Source organism: Orcinus orca, chromosome 15 (assembly GCF_937001465.1).
Source record: "Orcinus orca chromosome 15, mOrcOrc1.1, whole genome shotgun sequence".
Classification (NCBI taxonomy): domain Eukaryota; kingdom Metazoa; phylum Chordata; class Mammalia; order Artiodactyla; family Delphinidae; genus Orcinus; species Orcinus orca.
This window is the reverse complement of record NC_064573.1, coordinates 78,568,523-78,587,957: the sequence shown is the minus strand read 5'-3', so window position 1 is coordinate 78,587,957 and position 19,435 is coordinate 78,568,523. Positions and strand designations below refer to the sequence as shown.

The 19,435-nt window shown below is 34.2% G+C and overlaps 1 protein-coding gene across 4 annotated transcripts in view; it reads left to right on the top strand.

The window, feature by feature from the left end:
• The window catches only part of TAOK3 (TAO kinase 3), a 187,969-nt gene that overhangs the window by 111,209 nt on the left and 57,325 nt on the right, over positions 1–19,435 (top strand). For all 4 annotated transcript variants that reach the window (XM_004281483.4, XM_033408667.2, XM_049698196.1 and 1 more), the window contains 6 exons: positions 1,610–1,681; positions 2,075–2,176; positions 5,971–6,016; positions 6,925–7,021; positions 9,432–9,545; positions 10,735–10,826. In XM_004281483.4, coding sequence (XP_004281531.1) covers positions 1,610–1,681; positions 2,075–2,176; positions 5,971–6,016; positions 6,925–7,021; positions 9,432–9,545; positions 10,735–10,826 — 523 coding nt within the window. The remainder of the gene's footprint in view (positions 1–1,609; positions 1,682–2,074; positions 2,177–5,970; positions 6,017–6,924; positions 7,022–9,431; positions 9,546–10,734; positions 10,827–19,435) is intronic.

Sequence of the window (19,435 nt, the reverse complement as noted above, 5' to 3'; positions counted from 1 at the left end):
ACCTTTGTCCCCTACATTGGCAGGCGGATTCTTAACCACTGCACCACCAGGGAAGTCCCTTAGTGTTACATTTTAAAAGCCAGCAAAATGTGAGAGATCTTTGTTTTTAAAAAAAAGTCAGTCTGTACCTTCTAAATGAATAAAATACCTAAAAAATGCCTTTACAGAGTCCTGCCGACTTGAAAACTGTAACTTAGTGGATACCTTGCTTTTGTAGTATGTAGTTTTACCTTAGTGCTTGTACAAAAAAATTTTTTTAGTATGTGTCCATTTTCTCTGCATTTTGGCATTAATTAAGACTCTGGGGTTGAATTCTTTTTACATCAACATTATTGTTTATTGTTGGAATTAAATTTTTTTTAATTAGAAAGAAGACATTGCTCTATCTGAGGAGCTTCTTTAATTGTATTTTAGAAACTGATTAGACATTTTTCTATTAAAATTGGTGACCTTATTTTACCAGAGAGTGAATTCCAGTTTTACTTCAGAAACACTGCTATTGCTTTATTATTCCACAATAGTAATATCATAGAACCGAAGTAGCTTACTTACATCAGGGGTATGACACTGGTACAGAGCCCTGTTATTAAAGAAGGCTAAGATTAGATAATGTTTAATGTCTTATATTTATTTTTCTGAAAATTTTTAGAAATATTTTTAAATTTCTTTAGTAAATTTGGAGGAAAAGATTATTACATCTGAGGTATTTATGATTTTCAGGCGTGCTTTCAATGAACTGTTATATTTTGAGTATGGAGAAAATATATAGAGATAATTATGAGACAAGGCAACCTTTATAGATGAATATATACACATAAATGTGTGTATGTATTTATGTGATACATTCTTACCGTAAAATATAAGTACCTTTGAAAGTGGAAGTCCCTCTTAAGATTAATGTTATCCTTTGCTGCACTGTTTAATACAGTAGCCACTATTTAAATTTTAAGTTAATTAAATTTAAAATCCACTTCCTTTGTCACACTAGCCACATTTGACATGCTACTATATACGATGTAGATATAGAACATTTCCATCATCATGGAAAGTTCTTTCAGACATAATAATATATCTGATAATCCAGGGATTACCACTGATATATTTTCTGGTATAAATTCTTTCATAATTTTTTCTACACATATAATCATTATTACTGTTTTGGAAAAAGAAGATCATATTGTACAGGTTTTTTTTGTCATGATATTTTTTACTATTACCATATATACATATTGATTACCTCATTCTCTTAATGTTTATTTCATTACATGACTGTGTCATATTTATTTAACTGGTTCTCCATTGGTAGACATTCTACATGGTGAAGCCAGTATGGATATTTTGGAAATATGACTTCTTTGATTGGATATGTTTTGTTAAACCTTAATCCCTTTTTACATTATAGCCTTTGAATGTATATGGAAAGGGATAAAGAGAAGTTGTACCTTGAAGTGGGGTGGAAATGTCTGTCTAGCCTATCAAAAGTTGCAGCATCTTTAGACTGTGAGAATGAAGGGTGAAATGTTATAAAAGTCAAGTCAAATATTTAAGTTAAACTGGCTGAAACATCGTTCATTCTTTTTAACCTTTTTTCCCTACTCTCTTAACACAGGCCACAAATGCTCACACCAATGAGGTTGTGGCAGTTAAGAAAATGTCCTACAGTGGGAAGCAGGCACATGAGGTATGTTAAAAACATTGTGTACCTAAACTGACATAAGCAGGTTAATATGAAATTCACAGTAGAAACAAAGTTCTTTAAGCATTTCTTTATCACAGTTCTTTTTTTCCCTTCTTGTGGAGCATATAATAAACGTTCCTAATATTCTACCTCAGTCAACTATTTTGTGGAATAGAACATGGATTAGTGTAATGGATTTATTATAATATATTTGGTGATTGATTTAATTTATAGGTAATAAAACAAGAAATAACGCAAGTTTAAATTGCTTCTTTATGTATTAAACATTCTCTTTGTCCATTTAAAATAATGAAAAGACTATTTTATATGTATACTTGAAAATAAAATACTGTTTTCTGTTCAAAAATTATGATATTTTCTTTCTGACTTAAATAGAAATGGCAAGATATTCTTAAGGAGGTCAAATTTTTACGACAATTGAAGCATCCTAATACTATTGAATACAAAGGTTGTTACTTGAAAGAGCACACCGCTTGGGTAAGTAAGAGGACCTCTATTGTCTTTTTATTTTTTCCTATTAAAATTTTTTTCTTTTCCTTTTTTTCTATTATCTCTTTGGTCTGTAAAATTATCAGCCCATTTCTGTCCCATGTGATTTTTGTTTGTCAGTATTTAACATTTGTTACTTCAGAGTGTGCCATTATGGTATACATTCTGTAAGTTTAAGCATGACATCTAGTCTATAGGAAATTTTATTCTTAAACACTCAACAAAGAGAGAGTGAAAAGTTAACATCATTTTATAATGATTTATTTGCAAAAGTAAAAAGCAGTGCCTTTTATTCTCATCCTAGAATTTTTATCTTTGTCATTTCTCATCCCCTACTCCAATTCCCCCCAAATTTGGAATTATGCTTGATATTACCATCACTGTCTAAGTTTTTTACCAAACAGAGCCTGGATTATGATTAGTCTATCTTCTTACTATATTTTTATTTTACATGATTTTGTTTCTGATTTTAGGTTAGCACATTAGACATTGTCTAGAACAAGTGAATGCTATACCTTGTACTTTATGGGATTGCACATTCCAATTTAAAGTATTCAATATCACTATCATTTATTGAATACTTACCAATATACAAGTCCTTTCCTGTACATGATCTCCAATTAGGGAATGGAATTTTTGTTCCCAGATAGAATATCAAAGGTTAAACATAAACCTTTCTGCTCAAGGAATTCTTAAGATATCTAGAGCCATTGCTTCTGTACTGAGCAGAAGAAATTAATAAGAGGAGTATCTCATTCTATGGAAATCAGTTCTCTGGCAATCTCAGCTGTCTTGGAGGAGTCAAGAAAGGGATTTTGAGCAGGCAGAATAAATGTTACAAAATCAAGTGCTAGATATCATGTGTTTCAAAACTTCAGAAAATCCTCCGAGCTCTTATTTGAAGCCTGTTTACTCTTAGATTACATAGAATGCTAATAAGTTTGGTTACCTAGTGTTTGTCTATAAGGATTTGATAGGCTAATTAGAAGGAACTCACAGAACTAAAGCTGCTGGAGACATGCATAGAAATAGCCATAACTAATTTGACCTGAAGGAAGAAGTTGGGGAAGTTAGAAAGCAGACCTAACAATTTAAAAGCAGAGCAACTAGAGCTGATAATTGTCAAGGGCAAACGGCCAGCCACAGCTCAGGTGCCCTTGTGTTATGGAATAATTGGGAAAAGAATGTTTGGGACAGAAATACAGAGTTAACATGTAATTTTAAAAATAGACCGATAACTATAAACATACTCTAGTCGGTTCTAAAGTTCTATGTTCATTTTCCTTATACTCAGTTTAAGGAAATTATATGTTTGTATTAATTTACATAATTTAAGAAATCAGAGGGAATTCCCTGCCGGTCCAGTGGTTAGTACTCCGTGCTTTCACTGCTGAGGGCCCAGGTTCCATCCCTGGTCAGGGAACTAAGATCTTGCAAGCTGTACAGCATGGTCGAAAGAATAAATAAACAAATAAAAAAATTTTTTAATTATAAAAATTAAAATAAAAGAAATTAGAAAACTGAGTAATACAGTTGAGAAATGTTTCCATCAAAACTGATTAAAAATAGTTTGTCAATTATACCTTAATAAAGCTGAAGAAAAAAGAAAAATAGTGCACCTAAAAGGCTACTGTTCATTATAATATTCACTTATGTGGACGCTTTCATTTCACAATAAGAAGTAAAATTAATGTTTCTGAATCTGCTTACTTTTTTTTAAATAATAAATTTATTTATTTTTGGCTGCATTGGGTCTTCGTTGCTGCGCATGGGCTGTTCTCTAGTTGCGGCGAGCGGGGGCTACTCTTTGTTGCGGTGCACAGGCTTCTCATTGCCGTGGCTTCTCTTGTTGCAGAGCATGGACTCTAGGCGCGCAGACTTCAGTAGTTGTGGCACGCGGGCTCTAGAGAGCAGGCTCAGTAGTTGTGGCGCACAGGCTTAGTTGCTGTGTGGCATGTGGGATCTTCCCAGACCAGGTCTCCTGCATTGGCAGGCGGATTCTTAACCACTGCGGCCACCAGGGAAGCCCTGAATCTGCTTACTTTTAATATAAAGCAGAAAACTATAATAAAGTTTCTAAACTTTAAAGTTTCTCATATTGTTTTAGATTATTCCAGAAATGGAATAATTTTTATACATTATGTATATTTAATTACATCTATAAATATATAATAAATTTAATAAAGTAGATGTATGTCTTTATTATATATAATAATATATATGTATGATATATGATATATTGTGTACCTTGCTACTGGAATAAATTCAGAAGAATATAAGATGTGTATGTTATGTTATGTACAATTATATATTATAATAATATATGACATATAATAATATATAATATTATATCTCATATCCTTCTAAAATATTCCAGTAATGCAGGGTACATAATACATAAATGTTTTCACATTAATTTTTTTTAATGAAGGAACCAATATGTTAATAGTAGTTGTGTCTATGTGATTATAGGAAATTTGTATTTCATAATAAGCATGTTGTGTTTTTTTAGAATAACAAAATAATAATTTGTAGGTGTGTGTGTGCTTGTGTGTATATGTGTGGAGATTGGTCACTGAGCACTCCACTTCTGACCTTGGCTATAAATCAGTAGTAATCTGGAATGCCTAAAATATCTAAGATGAGAGTAAAGAAAGAGTTTTCTCATTTTTGCTTTTCACAAGCCTCCCAACATTGCAAAGCCAATAAATATCAATATTAATGTAATAGTATTGTTCTAGAAATATTTTAAGATATAAATTGAAATATTCCATCTCTCAGGAATTCAAGCTAATGTAATAATACATAGCAGGATACTTTTTTTTTTTTTTTTCTGCGCGGTACGCGGGCCTCTCACCGTTGCTGCCTCTCCCGCTGCGGAGCACAGGCTCTGGACGCGCAGGCTCAGCGGCCATGACTCATGGGCCCAGCCGCTCTGCGGCATGTGGGATCTCCCCGGACCGGGGCACGAACCCGTGTCCCCTGCATGGGCAGGCGGACTCTCAACCACTGCACCACCAGGGAAGCCCCAGGATACATCTTTAGATTGAGTTCTAAGCAGTGTTTTCTTGTTTAGAACTTTTCAATTTTATTTTATTTTATTTTATATTTTGGCTGCATTGGGTCTTAGTTGTGGCACACGGGATCTTCACTGAGGCATGCAGGATCTTTCATTGCAGCGCGCGGGCTTCTCTCTAGTTGTGGCGTGCAGGTTTTCTCTCTGTAGTTGTGGCACGTGGGCTCCAGGGCTCAAGGGCTCTAGTTGAGGTGCGCAAGAGCTTAGTTGCCCTGCAGCATGTGGGATCTTAGTTCCCCGACCAGGGATCAAACCCATGTTCCCTGCATTGGTAGGTGGATTCTTCACCACTGGACCACCAGGGAAGTCCCAGAACTTTTTAAAATGTGAAAGTAGGGAATTTACTGCTTACTTGTTTGTATTATTTAACTAATAATTTCCAGTATAGATTTTTTTTTTCCAGTATAGATTTTACTGGCTCATTTATTTGGTTGCCACTTTCCAAGTTACAAAATTTAATTTATACTCCAACCTAGGCACCTTAAATCCTTAAATATAATCCCCATATTGTCTTAGACCAATTCCAGTTTCAAATAGGAAATAACAAAAACAGAAATTCCGATTTCAAATAGGAAATAACAATAACAGGTTCAGATGAATCAGAATATTTATTCTCCTAGTATTCTTAGTTCCTTGGTTAGTTGGTTGGTTTTAGCAGTTTCTTATTAACCTACATTATTCTGGTTATTATTTCAATCTGTTACAGTTGGTGATGGAATATTGCTTAGGCTCAGCCTCTGATTTGTTAGAAGGTAAGGATAAAAGCACTATCCCCTTCTTTTTTACCTTGACCAGAATGTTGTCTACTCCTGTATTAAAGCACACCTTGGGCAAACTAAATGGTTAATGACTTAGACTTAAGGGTTATGTGGATAAGCCATGCAGACTCTGTCTCTGCCGTGTCGCTGAAAATATCTGAGTAATGATTAGCAGCCCTCCCGCTGTTTTAATTCATGGCCCATCCAGGGCAGGTACTATTAAAATGTTTGGGTTGTGTGATGTAGTATGTGTAGCCAAAAACATCAAATTCATGTGTATGTATGAAACAGAGGTAGATGGTATCGGTATCCAAATTATATTGATATTTAACCCTTTCACATCTCTTGACTGACCCAGTTCTCCTCTGCAGACGCTGTTATAATCAGAGACTGAGTTAAAATTTACATTAAAAAAAAAACTTTCTTATATTATCCATGATCTCTGAATAGAAATTGCTTATTAGCTGCTTTCACAAATAATGAAAACCTGTAGTTAGAAGGGGTACTTATACATGGCTTGCGGCAGAGGAGAATAATGCAACCTAAAACACTCTAGGCACTTAAAATGTCAGAGGGCCTTGTAAATTTGGGCCTGACCAGTTGGAATCAGTGTGGCTTTGACTTGCAACTGACAAGTAAATTAACAATTGTTGCAGTGATTATCAGGCTTTGTTTTATTTTATTTTGAAGGGGTTTGTTTGTTTTTATGCTTCAGTTTCCTGTTATCTGGTTATTTATTGTTATTCTATAGAAAATATATATCCTATGTATTTAGGTGAACGTGTTCCCAAATTGTCATTTAAGAAAAAGTATATAATTCAGCCTGCTATCGCTGTATAATATAATAAAAATAGGAATGAAACTGATCATCTATTCCTGGCTTTTTTTTTTTTTTTCCTCAGTTCATAAAAAACCACTTCAGGAAGTGGAGATTGCTGCCATTACTCACGGTGCCTTGCAGGGGCTAGCCTACCTACATTCTCATGCATTGATTCATAGGTAAGATTAGAGGCCAGTTACATTTTCATTTCAGTTACAGGACAGTCTGTTCAAGGAACCTTGAAAATTAGTGCATGCTCCAATTTTTAGGGTGCCTAAGAATTTATGGGAAGCAAATAGATTGCTGCTGCTTCTGGATGTAAAGAGTAAAGTTGCCCGGATTTAGTTCCTATCTCTTGGTCTCTCGCATATAACCACAAAGACTTATATCATCTCTGTTCTGTAGGTAACTATTCTCCAGGCATAGTGTTGCAGGGAAATTTGAAGAAGAGCCCAGCAACCTTTTGATACTGTCAAGAAAAAAAGGAAAGAAAATTAGCCTTCCTTGCATATTTTATTTCCTAGCTGAGTTCTTCTCCCTTTCCTGTTGCAAATAACAAATCAATCTCATGTAAATATATGCTGTTTTATCAATTTTACATTTTTTGCATTTCTTTAGTCCATATAGATATTTAGGAAGGTATTATTGTCTTCATTTTGGTAGATGAAGAAACTGAGACTTAAAAAGATTTAAATAACTTGCCCATAGTTTCCTAGCATTTATGTAATAAAGATTGAAACTCAGATTTTCTAACTCCTAATCCAAGGCTTCCCTCTAAATTACATTTTCTTTATCACAGCCCCACTCTCCTCTTTCCAACCTACTTCCCATCACTAACTTCTTAACAAAGATGTTGTTACCAATTTTTCCTTCTCTCAGTAAAGAACTTCTAGTACTGTTACTTTAATGAATGGTGACCAAGTAGTGGAATATGAGGTAGGCATAAAGGACCTGAGATGGCTCAAGAACAGAAGAAAAAAAATTTTACATTTACTAGGAAGAAATGAAACTATTAAGTCATAGCTTCCCCTTTTGCTTCTGTTTTAATCGTCCTAGAGTAGCCATCACAGTTACTGGTACATACCACAAAGCAGAACTCCCTCAAGATAGGCAGACCAAAATTCCTGCCATGAATTTGGCTTATTCATAAGGATGAAGAATGAACGTAACCATGTCTAATAAATATTGATAAAATTAATTTAACTGTAATTTACGGATTTGACAATTTTAAAGTATAGATATGTATAAACTTTAAAGTGTATATCTATCTATCTTTGGTATTAAGATGTCATTACTGAATGCCAACTTGTTTATGACAGTTTTGCCTGCTCCTGTTTTAAAGGTCAGTTCAGGTTTCTGTGCCTTTATTACCTCAATTTTCACATTAATTTAATGTTTTATTCTATACTACACTTTATCTTTTTTAATAGGTAAAAAGAGTTGAAAAGCCAAAAAGCTTTTAAAGAATGCTCTTTATTTAAAAATAAATTCAGATTCTTATTGTTTTGATTTAAAAGGCAAGCCAGGGTTAGTGAAAAGATATTTTCTGTTGTACGAGAAATAAATAATGCTTTTTTTAGTTCTCTCTTCCGATGCCTAATGTCTTCATGAGGAAAGAAAGTGAATTTTCAAGGGAAGATTTTTGGAAAAGTTATTTTGGGAGCATTTGAACCTTTCATTTTCGACTTAACATGTTTTCCTCATTCCCTCTGCTTTATCTTTCCATTGCCCATCAACGTACAATTCTTAGTTCCTAGTACTCATTACACCTCATGACTTTTTTAAAGAGAATAAGGAGTACGTCCACATCTTCTCATTCCAAATTTTCATACTGCAGATTAAATTTTTTTAAATCATGGTTTTTAAACTTTTTGCTGCATAAAATATCTAGTAGTTTTAGTAGTAACCACTTGAGATTCTTTGTAATAATACAATAGAAATGCAATTTCCTAACCCCTAATCCTTGTTTGTTTTGATCTTTCAGGGTCTTCTTTTTACTGTACAGTGTTATTTTTAAAATAACACCTTCTCTATAACATGTACTCTCAAATGCCTTAGAGTTGCAGTTACAATTAAAGGCAGAGAGAAAGGGTCACAGGCAAGAAAGAAAAGGTATGTGTGTAGTTGAGGTTTATTGGTAGGTAGTCGATACAGAGTCACTGAAGGTTTGTTTAGACTGACTCCAAAAATGTCATGAAATTTGGAAGAGAAAAAAAAAAGGCAGTTACAGATGGTGCCAATTTTCCCCAGCACAAGCAATACTGTTGGTGACTGGATTCAGCAACTAATATGATTTTGTAAGTGTAGCAACTGAGTAGGTTTCCTTGTCGGCCATGTCTGCCTTTTTTCTCATTACATTCCCTCCCTCTAAAGAAAGCTCTACCTTTTAGTAATTACTATGACCTACCAGTAAGTACACCAAGGAATCTGGGCCCCCTTAGAACATGCAGTAATCACTAAATCCCCTTCTGGCTATCTGAGCAAGGTTTTTTTTTTAATAAACTTTTTGTCTTATTAATTGCATGCTCTGACCTATTCCATAATCAAAATTGAAAAGTAATTTTCTAACCCTCTTATTTTTTCCTATAGGGATATTAAAGCAGGAAATATTCTTCTAACAGAGCCAGGTCAGGTGAAACTAGCTGATTTTGGATCTGCCTCAATGGCTTCTCCTGCCAACTCCTTCGTGGGCACACCTTACTGGTATGTGGAATTAAAAAACATGACATAGTTTTAAAATATGTGTATATAAACAAGATGGACTCATAGCACTGGTTTTGTTTGTTTGTTTGTTTGTTTTTGACAGTGTCTCACCGTGTGTCTCAAATGAGATTTCATTAGGAAGGATAGAAAACTCACTAGCAAAAAAGAAACCCTCAGACTTAGTATAAAATTTCCAGTGACTTTAAATTGTTCAAATAAGGTTGATGTCACTGTGTGTAAACTGAGTAGGATTATCAACTCACTGACCAAGCTCAGGTTTTAGACTTCATTTGAAGTTTCTTTTGAACTTTTCTCTTCAGGCAGAGTCTCTAGGTGAGAACAAGGTAGTTTCTTTAACCTTCTGTAGCCAATGAGCATAAATTTTACCTTTCAATGAAAGAAATCCAGATTCTTGTTTCTGTTGAATTCTCTGATACTTTACCTCACTTGTCATTCTGACTTAAAGTTTCACCCCATTCTATTCAAGACTCCTTTCCTTCCTTTCATAGATACATTGGAATTTCACTGTACCTTGGAGAATGAATTACACCTCTGGAAAATTACTTGCCTACTAAAAAAAATCAGCTATTTGAATATTTTTCCACTATCATCAAATAGTATCTATTAAGCAACTACTTACATACACTAATAGAGAACAAAGCATATTAAACTATATGGCCCTTACCCTCCTAATGAAAATCCATTACGGACAAACAAAATAATATCCATTATTATAGCCAGTTTATTTGTTTTTTAACTTGTAACATCTTTGAAATATCTGATTGTATTGCTTTATGTAATTGCATAAAGTATTCTTCATGTTGTTTAAAGTAGTTTATTTAAATGTTTCATACATATTAATCCTTTACCAATCTCTCTGAGGTAGCTAATAAAATTCTCTCCATATTATGGATGAGGAAACTGATATACAGAAAGGTTAAGTAACTTAGCCAAGACCAAAGGATAGTAAATGGTGGAACCATGATCTGGTGAAATATATTGTTTCATGTAAATCACTGAGTGTATTGTTTATATTTTGAATAGTGTTTTTTCAAATTATTTGTGTAAGAAAATTATAACTTTATCAGATAAAACTTAGAATATGCCCCAAACAGCTATTTTATTGAATCACTTTATCAGGTGAATTTTTTTAATTTGCAACTTGAGTTTTGTACATTATGTTTGGCAGGATGGCTCCAGAGGTGATCTTAGCTATGGATGAAGGACAGTATGATGGGAAAGTTGATATTTGGTCACTTGGGATCACTTGTATTGAAATGGGTGAGTAAAGAGTTGTTTTCATTGTACTTTTGAGAATCACTCCGTATTATGATTGTTAATTCACTTATCCAGTGATTATTTAATGAGTTACTGCTATATATGTGCTAGGCAATGTGAATTTACTATATTTTTTCTATGCTTTGGTATAACATCATAAGATTGCTTTTCTCTGCTATATTAAGAAAAAGAGTTTTGAGCAGATATGGCAGCTAACAAATGTAAGAATATACAATAGATAGAATTAATATTTGAAAAATATCCATTCTCCATAGCATGAGTGATGATATATGTCCTTCATAGTAATATTCATTACTTAATTTACATTCCTATTTGTATAAGGGAAATCTGGAAAAGTAATAGCAGGCTTATCAAAGATTGGACTCTAAAAAGTAATAGCAAAAGTAATAGTAGGCTTATTAAAGATTGGACTCTAAAAACTGACATGGGACTTCCCTGATGGCTCAGTGGTTAAGAATCCACCTGCCAATTCAGGGGACACGGGTTCAAGCCCTGGTCTGGGAAGATCCCACATGCCACAGAGCAACTAAGCCCATGCACCACAACTACTGAGCCTGTGGTGTTAGAGCCCGCGAGCCACAGCTACTGAAGCCCGTGCTCCGCAACAAAGAGACGCCACCGCAGTGAGAAGCCCACGCACCGCAACGAAGAGTAGCCCTGCTCGCGGCTCTAAGCTCGCGCAGCAACGAAGACCCAACAGAGCCAAAAATAAAATGAATAAAAACTAACCTATATAGAGAGCAACCCCAGAGAAAACTTCATATTAGGGGATACCCCCAGCTTTAAAGTTGTCCTCCAAATATTGTTGCAATTATCTAAAATTGTCTAACATACCACAGAATCTCAATCCTCTGGTTGCATATTTTGAACTTTAGTATAACTTAAAGTTACCATTATCCATTGGTATACTGGTAATTTTAACCAATGACCCCCCTGGTGGGCGAGGGGAAGCATTTTGTAGCATTTGCCAAATTCTGTGGTGTAAGTATCCCCACCATAGCCAATTTCACATTATCAGTTTGAATCACTAAGTGTGGAGTTGGAGAAAGGTATGCACAGCTAACCTTCGAAAGCCAGTGTGAGCTGGCTCCAGCACAACAGTGCCTTTATTTAGATTTTTTATTTAAAATTTATATAAATATGTCTAGTTTTTTAACAATCCATTTTAAAAATTTCTTTGTCGAGCTTTAAAATTTGTTTAATTTCTTCTATGTTGTTTAATATAGGGTTTTTTTGTTTAATTTCTTCTATATTGTTATCCAAATTTGTCCTAAGGATTTCTAAGTTCAGTTTGATTCTCAGAGTATAGTTTTCTCTTTCCCTAAAATGTTTGGCCTACAGAGATGACTTGGGATATGTTTGTATTGCATTTCCAGTTGCTTCATTGACCTCTTCCAACAAAGAAACATATGATAAAGATACACAATTTGTCTTTTTTTTTTAATACTAAAGAGATGTTAGTGAAGAAAAAAAAAATTCAAGGAGGAAACAGAATATTTACTTAATTTTTTAAAATAAGTAACATTCATGTGTTTTGTAAATCAAAAAATATAAAAAGATAGGCAGTGAAAGGACTTCTTCTACCCCTGGCCCTATTCATAGAATTCCTTCCCCACCCCTGTGAACACACACAGGGAACCTCTGTTATTAATTTCTTGTATATCCTTCCAGAGTTTCTTTACAAATATGTATATTTTTATATATGTTATATATGTGTATGTATGTATATATGTATTTATTTATTGTGTGTGTGTGTGTGTGTATGTGTGTGTATTTATAATATATAACCTTCCATATCCGTGCCTTCCATATCCATGGATTCAACCAACTGCACATCAAAAATATTTGGGAAAAAAAAAATTCTGGAAAGTTCCGCAAAGCAAAACTTGCATTTGCCATTCTTTGGGCAGCTATTTACATTGTATTTACAACTATTTACATGACATTTACATTGTATCAGGTATTATAAGTAATCTAGAGGTGATTATATGGGAGGATATGATTAGGTTATATGCAAAAACTATGGCATTTTATATAAGGGACTTAAGCATCCACAAATATTGTATTCTGGGGCAGGCTGGGGCAGTCCTGGAACCAGTCCCCAACAGTTACTGAGGGACGACTCTAGAAATATGTATATATGCTTACTATATTCCCTTTTACTCCTAAATTAACATATACAATTGGTTCTATACTTCGATTTTTCACTTAATACCATCTTGGATCACTGTTTTATATTAGTAACTTAGACACTTTTTCATTTTTTACTGGCATTATGTTATTCCATTATATGGATATACCATGGTTTATTTGACTGGTCCTCTATTAATGGATATTGAAGTGGTAGATTTCTTTTTTAGTTTCTGATATTGTGTTATTCTCTGTTTCATACGGAACAAATTCATCTTATTAACACTGATTTCGGGGGGCACTCCGCAGAAATATTCGCATACTTTTAAAAGGATTCATGACAAACTTCCAGAAATATTTTGTAGAATTTGACAAGGTAGCCCTAAAATTCATAGAGCCAAAACCAGTCAAGACAATTCTGAAGAAACAGAATTTGGACAGAAGAGTCACTATACCACAGTCCAAACCATAATAATTAAATCAGTATGGTCAATAGAACAGACTAGAATGCCTAGACACAGACTCATCTATAAGTCAGATTTTGGTATAAGACAAAAAAGACATTAAAGATCAGTGGTGAAAGGATGGCCTCTTTGATTAATAATATGAGACAATTTGTTAATTATATGATAAAAGCCAAAATTAAATTTCTAGCAAATGCCATACACAAAAATAAATTCCAGATTTTAAATACTCAAAAGTAAAATTTTAAAACTTTTAGGAAAAGATCCTTTATGCCTCAGTTTCCTTACCTATAATATAGAGATAACAATCCCATGAAGTAAGTGCTATTATAATGAAGATTAAAGAATTAATGAATATAAAGTACTTAAAACCTGGCCTGGCATGTAATAAGCACTATGTAAGTATAATTAATATTATATTATTCTAGGAGTATACCTTTATGGGTATAGGGAAGAATTTTTCTAAACAATATTTTAAAAATAATGACAAATATGATAACTATTAGTACTTTAAAATATAAAGCTATATAAAACACAAAAATTAAAAGGTAAGCATAGACTGATAGAAAGTAGTTGAAACACATCTACCCAACAGAGTATTGGCCCAGAATTTATAAAGAACTCTCACAATTTCTTTACCAAAAAGAAAAAGATAAATAGCCAGTAGAAAAATGGGCATGAATATGATCAAGCGATTAACATTGAAAAGAAGACCTAAATGGACAACAAGCATCAGAAGATACTCTGCATCATTAGTAATCAGGGAAATGCAAGTTAAAACTATTTCACATCAGACTGGTAAATTTTTTTTTAAGTCGAAAGTTAATAAATTTGGTGAAGCTGCTAAAGAAACAGGAACTCTCATACACTATTGATAAGAATGTAAATTGGTATAAACATTTTGGAGGGCAAGTTGGCAGCATCTGGTAATAGGGATGTCAATTGGTATAACCACTTTGAAGGGCAAGTTGGCAGCATCTGGTAATAGGAATGTCAGTTGGTATAACCACTTTGAAGGGCAAGTTGGGAGCATCTGGTAAGGATGATGAGGAGGAGTGTCAGTGACTCAACATTTCACTTCTAAGTATACACTTTAGAAATTTTATGCACGTACACTGGAACATGTGTGAGGCTGCAACCTTGTTTGTAGAAGCAAGAAATGGTGGAAACAACCAAATTCTTATGATGAGCTGGATCTACATGTATCATCATGGATAAATCTCAAATCATAACATTGAATAGTTAATGAACAAAGTCACTGAAGTTTAGGTACAGTACGATGCCAATTATGAAAGCTTTATAAACAATTTTATATATTATTTATGAGCATATATATACTAATAAAACATAACATAGATGTAAGAGATACCATCTCAGAATAGTAAACTCTGGAGGGCAGAAGAGGAATAGTTATATCTCACTTTTTTTTAGAAGAAAATATCTGAAACAAATATGACAAAATAATGTTAAATCTAAGCAGTAGGTGTCTGTTATAATACTATGCAAATTTTTATGTATTTCAAATATCAAATTAACTTTTTTAAAATTAGAAATAAATGTACATTCCTTTGGTTTGAAAAAAAAAAACAAACTATTCTCTGTGTAGCATGGAGTTAGCAATTAGACACCCTGGATTTGAATCTTGGCTTTACCAGCACTTAGCTGGCAGGACAGTTATGTGTGGCTGCATATAACACCAGCAGGCATTCTCATAGTCTAGGATGTGAATGACACCTTCTGGGGTTGTGTAACGTGTTGATTCTGACGATGAGACCTTGGACAATTTTCTAAACTTCCCTAAGCCTCAGTTTTCTCATCTAAATGAAAATAACAATACATATAGCATAGGTATTGTCAGACTTCAATGAGATAACATATGTAAAGTGTTTAACATAGTGCTTGGCATATATCAGTGCTCAAAACAGCTGACTGCATTCATATGTAGGATTATTCCTATTTTTGTCATATATATTCTAAAGTGAAGCAAAATTTTACTTGTAACACTGCAACTGTAATAGCAACTCCTCAGTTACAACACTTTAAAGGGATGTCCCTGGAGTTGAACCTTACAACTAATTAGTGCCCACCCATTGTCTCAGCAAGATTTTTTCTTACCGAAATTTTTCTAAAATATAACATGGATTCTGCCCTTCCCAACCTAATTAAATAGAGCAAACAACACACGCCCTTTTATGATGATTCAGCATTGTCATCACATCAGTTTTTGTACTATGTAGATGTAGTAATGACTGGAGTTTCAAACAGCAGTCGACATCGGTAAAATAGGTGCAGATCCCAGGAGGTACCTTAGTATTTCCTCTCTTGAGACGGGAGAGGAAATGTGCTTAATTTCTGATTTTATCATTTTATAAAAAGGAATTGAAATATATATAACAACATGCTCTCTATATCAGCCTAACTTGGATTGCCTTTTATAAAATGATTTACTGAATCAAAAAACAGAGTAGCCTTCTCCCAAATTGTCTTATCCTCCACAACAGCTAGTCCTTCAAATTGATAGATGATAGTATTAAGTTATGCCTAAGAGCACTATAGTCAGATAAACTTGAGTACTAATTCCAGCTCTGCCATTTTTTAGTTGTATGACTTTGGTCAAGTTATTTTAACTGTCTATGAAATTTGCATAATAAGATCCCCTACCTTATGGGGATTGTCTGGATTAAATGAAAATGTGGACATAAAGTGCTTATTATTACATCTGGTATATAGTATGTGTTCAGTAAATGTTAGGCATCATCAGCACAATCCTAGTATATATCATATCTTATCAAATTTTTAATTTACATTTTAACATCTCTTTAAACTGGGAGGTATTTTACAGGCAACAGCATTTTATGATCATAATTGGCAGCATTTTGTTCTGAGTTATACATAAAATAGTGGTACATCTTAAATTGCGATGCATCTTGTTGTCAATGACATCTTAGATTCAGAGAAAGATGGTAGTACATGCTCAGTTAATATTCATAAAATAAAATTGTTACCAAGGACATTTAAATTCTCGGCAATTATTCAAACTTTATTATACTGGAAATGTAATAAACCATACAAGTACCTCTTTGACAGCTTTACTATACATCTCTATTTCCTTGGCATTAATCTTGTTAATGAACACATAAAAGAAGGGTATTTTTTTTTACATGAAAGATGATTAAACTGCTGCATATATAAACCTAAGCAATGATTTTTCTAAGTTTTCTGTATGTTTCAGGTTTAATGAAATTCCAGGTACAGACAGTATACTTTAAATTTTACTTTTAATGTTGAAATTACAGTGAAAGTTGTGGATAGTGCCTGAATAATGTGTTGTCCCCTTTCCTTATGATATCTCTTCTATGACAGTGTATATATATATTTTAAACATCTTTATTGGAGTATAATTGCTTTACAATGGTGTGTTAGTTTCTGCTTTATAATAAAGTGACTTAGTTATACATATACATATGTTCCCATATCTCTTCCCTCTTGCGTCTCCCTCCCTCCCACCCTCCCTATCCCACCCCTCTAGGTGTCACAAAGCACCGAGCTGATCTCCCTGTGCTCTGCGGCTGCTTCCCACTAGCTATCTGTTTTACATTTGGTAGTGTATATATGTCCATGCCACTCTCTCACTTCATCACAGCTTACCCTTCCCCCTCCCCGTGTCCTCAAGTCCATTCTCTCCGTCTGCATCTCTATTCCAGTCCTGCCTCTAGGTTCTTCAGAACCTTTTTTTTTTTTTTTTTTTTAGATTCCATATATATGTTATAACAGTGTATGTTTTTTAAAAGCCCCTAATCTGTACATTGAATCACTGAGGTGTCATTAGAAAGCAGGAAGATGATAATGCTGCTGGCACTCTCTCTCTTTCCTGGATCAAACTCCAAGGTCCCTAAGCCTTTAAACCTGCTTTACAAATTATCTTTTGATAAATTGATCTTCCGCTGAAAAACCTAGGTAAATTCATGCATCCTTGGAAGCTTCTTGGACATTGAAATTGTCCAGTCACCAGATATTTTATTTTTTGAGATTATTTCAAGAGGAGTTAATTTGACACTCTTCTGTTTAAGCTATAGACCCTTAGTTCACCAGCACAGACCATGGTAGAAGCTGGCAAATGGTTCATCAGCATGACAGGGAATTGACTGTGTTCAGAAATGCATTCTCCAAGGGAAAAAAAGAAAAAAACATAAATGTTGTTTCATAGTTCCTCTGCCTGGAATTTTCTTCTTCCACATTATTATTGCCACTCACTGTTTGTGTTAATAAATGAATGTAGTGATGGCTGTTGAGGCGACAGGCGTATATTTAGTCTTATAAAGCTTCTTCTTCCTTTTTCTTTTTTCATATTGAAATACCAGTACTATCTATTATAAAATGCACAGAATAATTGAAGAGGCACTGAGGTCTAGTGAAAAGACAAGTCTTGGAGTCTTACAGGACTGGGTTGAAATCCCAATTTAGCCACTTACTGTGTGGCTTGGTTTCATTATTTAGACTAGCTTACCCCAGTTCCTTCTGTTGGGAAATTGAAGTAATAGTGCTTATCTTGACAAGCTGTTTTGAGAATTACGAATAACATACCATATGTAACATACCTAAAGTGAATGCCTGACATGTAATAGGAACTCAGTAAGTGGTAGCAATTATTATTATCATTAATTATTACGGTTGTCAACCATATTTGTTCATAAGAAATCTGCCTTTTCATGAAGTGTTTATCCAAAGATGGGGTACTCTCTGATCTTCTTTATTAAAATAAAGCTCAGTCTAGGTGCTCTAATTTAGCATGAGCTTTGCCAAGCAGAGCAGTGTCCAAAGGTTTCTCTGAACCTTGATCTCATAAAACATACATGGAGCATTCAGAAAAAACTTGATCATTATCTTTAAATTAAATAAATCACTGTTTTTTTTCTTTTAATTTAATTAATTCAGCTTTTTTATGCTTTCACCTTTTTCCTTTCTTTGGAGGTAAAATGGCTTACATATCACAAGGTAGCTTCAAAGCACTTCCGGTTCCTGTTCTGTTGCTTATCTAGAAGCTTCTATGCAGACTATTATATTCTACAGTAAAGGCTGACAAGCTTTCAGCTAAGGACCAGATAATAAGTGCTTTAGTCCTTTTAAGTCATATAATCTGTCATGACTACTCAACCCTGCTGTTGTAGCATGAAAGCAGCCATAGACAACACATTAATGAATGGACATGGCTGTGTTGCAATAAAACTTTACAAAAACAGGCTTCTAGGTGAATCTGACCCACAGGCCATAGTTTCCCAGCCCTTGCTCCATAGTATGCTGACTTAGCAATGAACCCTGTCACTATGGCTCAGAAGATTTATGTAGTACATCTAGCAAAGGACTTGAACATAGGTGAGGCCACCTGAAACTGATATTTAGCTAATGCTTCTCAGACCGTAGAGCTGTGTACTATATTTGGAATGCCTTTTTTCATGTGATTCTCTACTAGAGCTATTCCACCCATAGTGTGGCTGGCTGTCTTCCTGTCTTGTTCACAACAGGGTATCTGCCACTCACAGACCTCACATTCCTGCTCCAAATCCGCTACTGCCTTTCTTATTACTGTTGAATTGGGTTTTGTTGTTTTTGTTCCTTCATCCTCCCCTTTCTAAATTTCTGTTTTCTTCTTTCTTTAGCTCCCCTTCCCTGCTCTTTCTCCTGTGCAATTCGTGTTCTTCTAAGCAGCTCGAATTGTATACCTTTTGCCAATGAGTGGGAGGGTTCCTATCCTTCTAATAGTGAGTGAAGCCATCACATAGTATCTTGATGTAAGCCCCAAGACTTAGTCACTCCTCAGTCATTTTTGTGACTTCTTGCTGCACAAAGATTCTTTGTTTGTTGACAGATTTTCTTCTTTGCCTTAATTTGCCTTACCTTCATTTACTTATCTAATAGGTATTTTGGGGCCACCCAAAATATATACCAGGTGTTGTGCTCAGCAGTGGGAATGCAAAGATGAGCATAATAGACATTGTT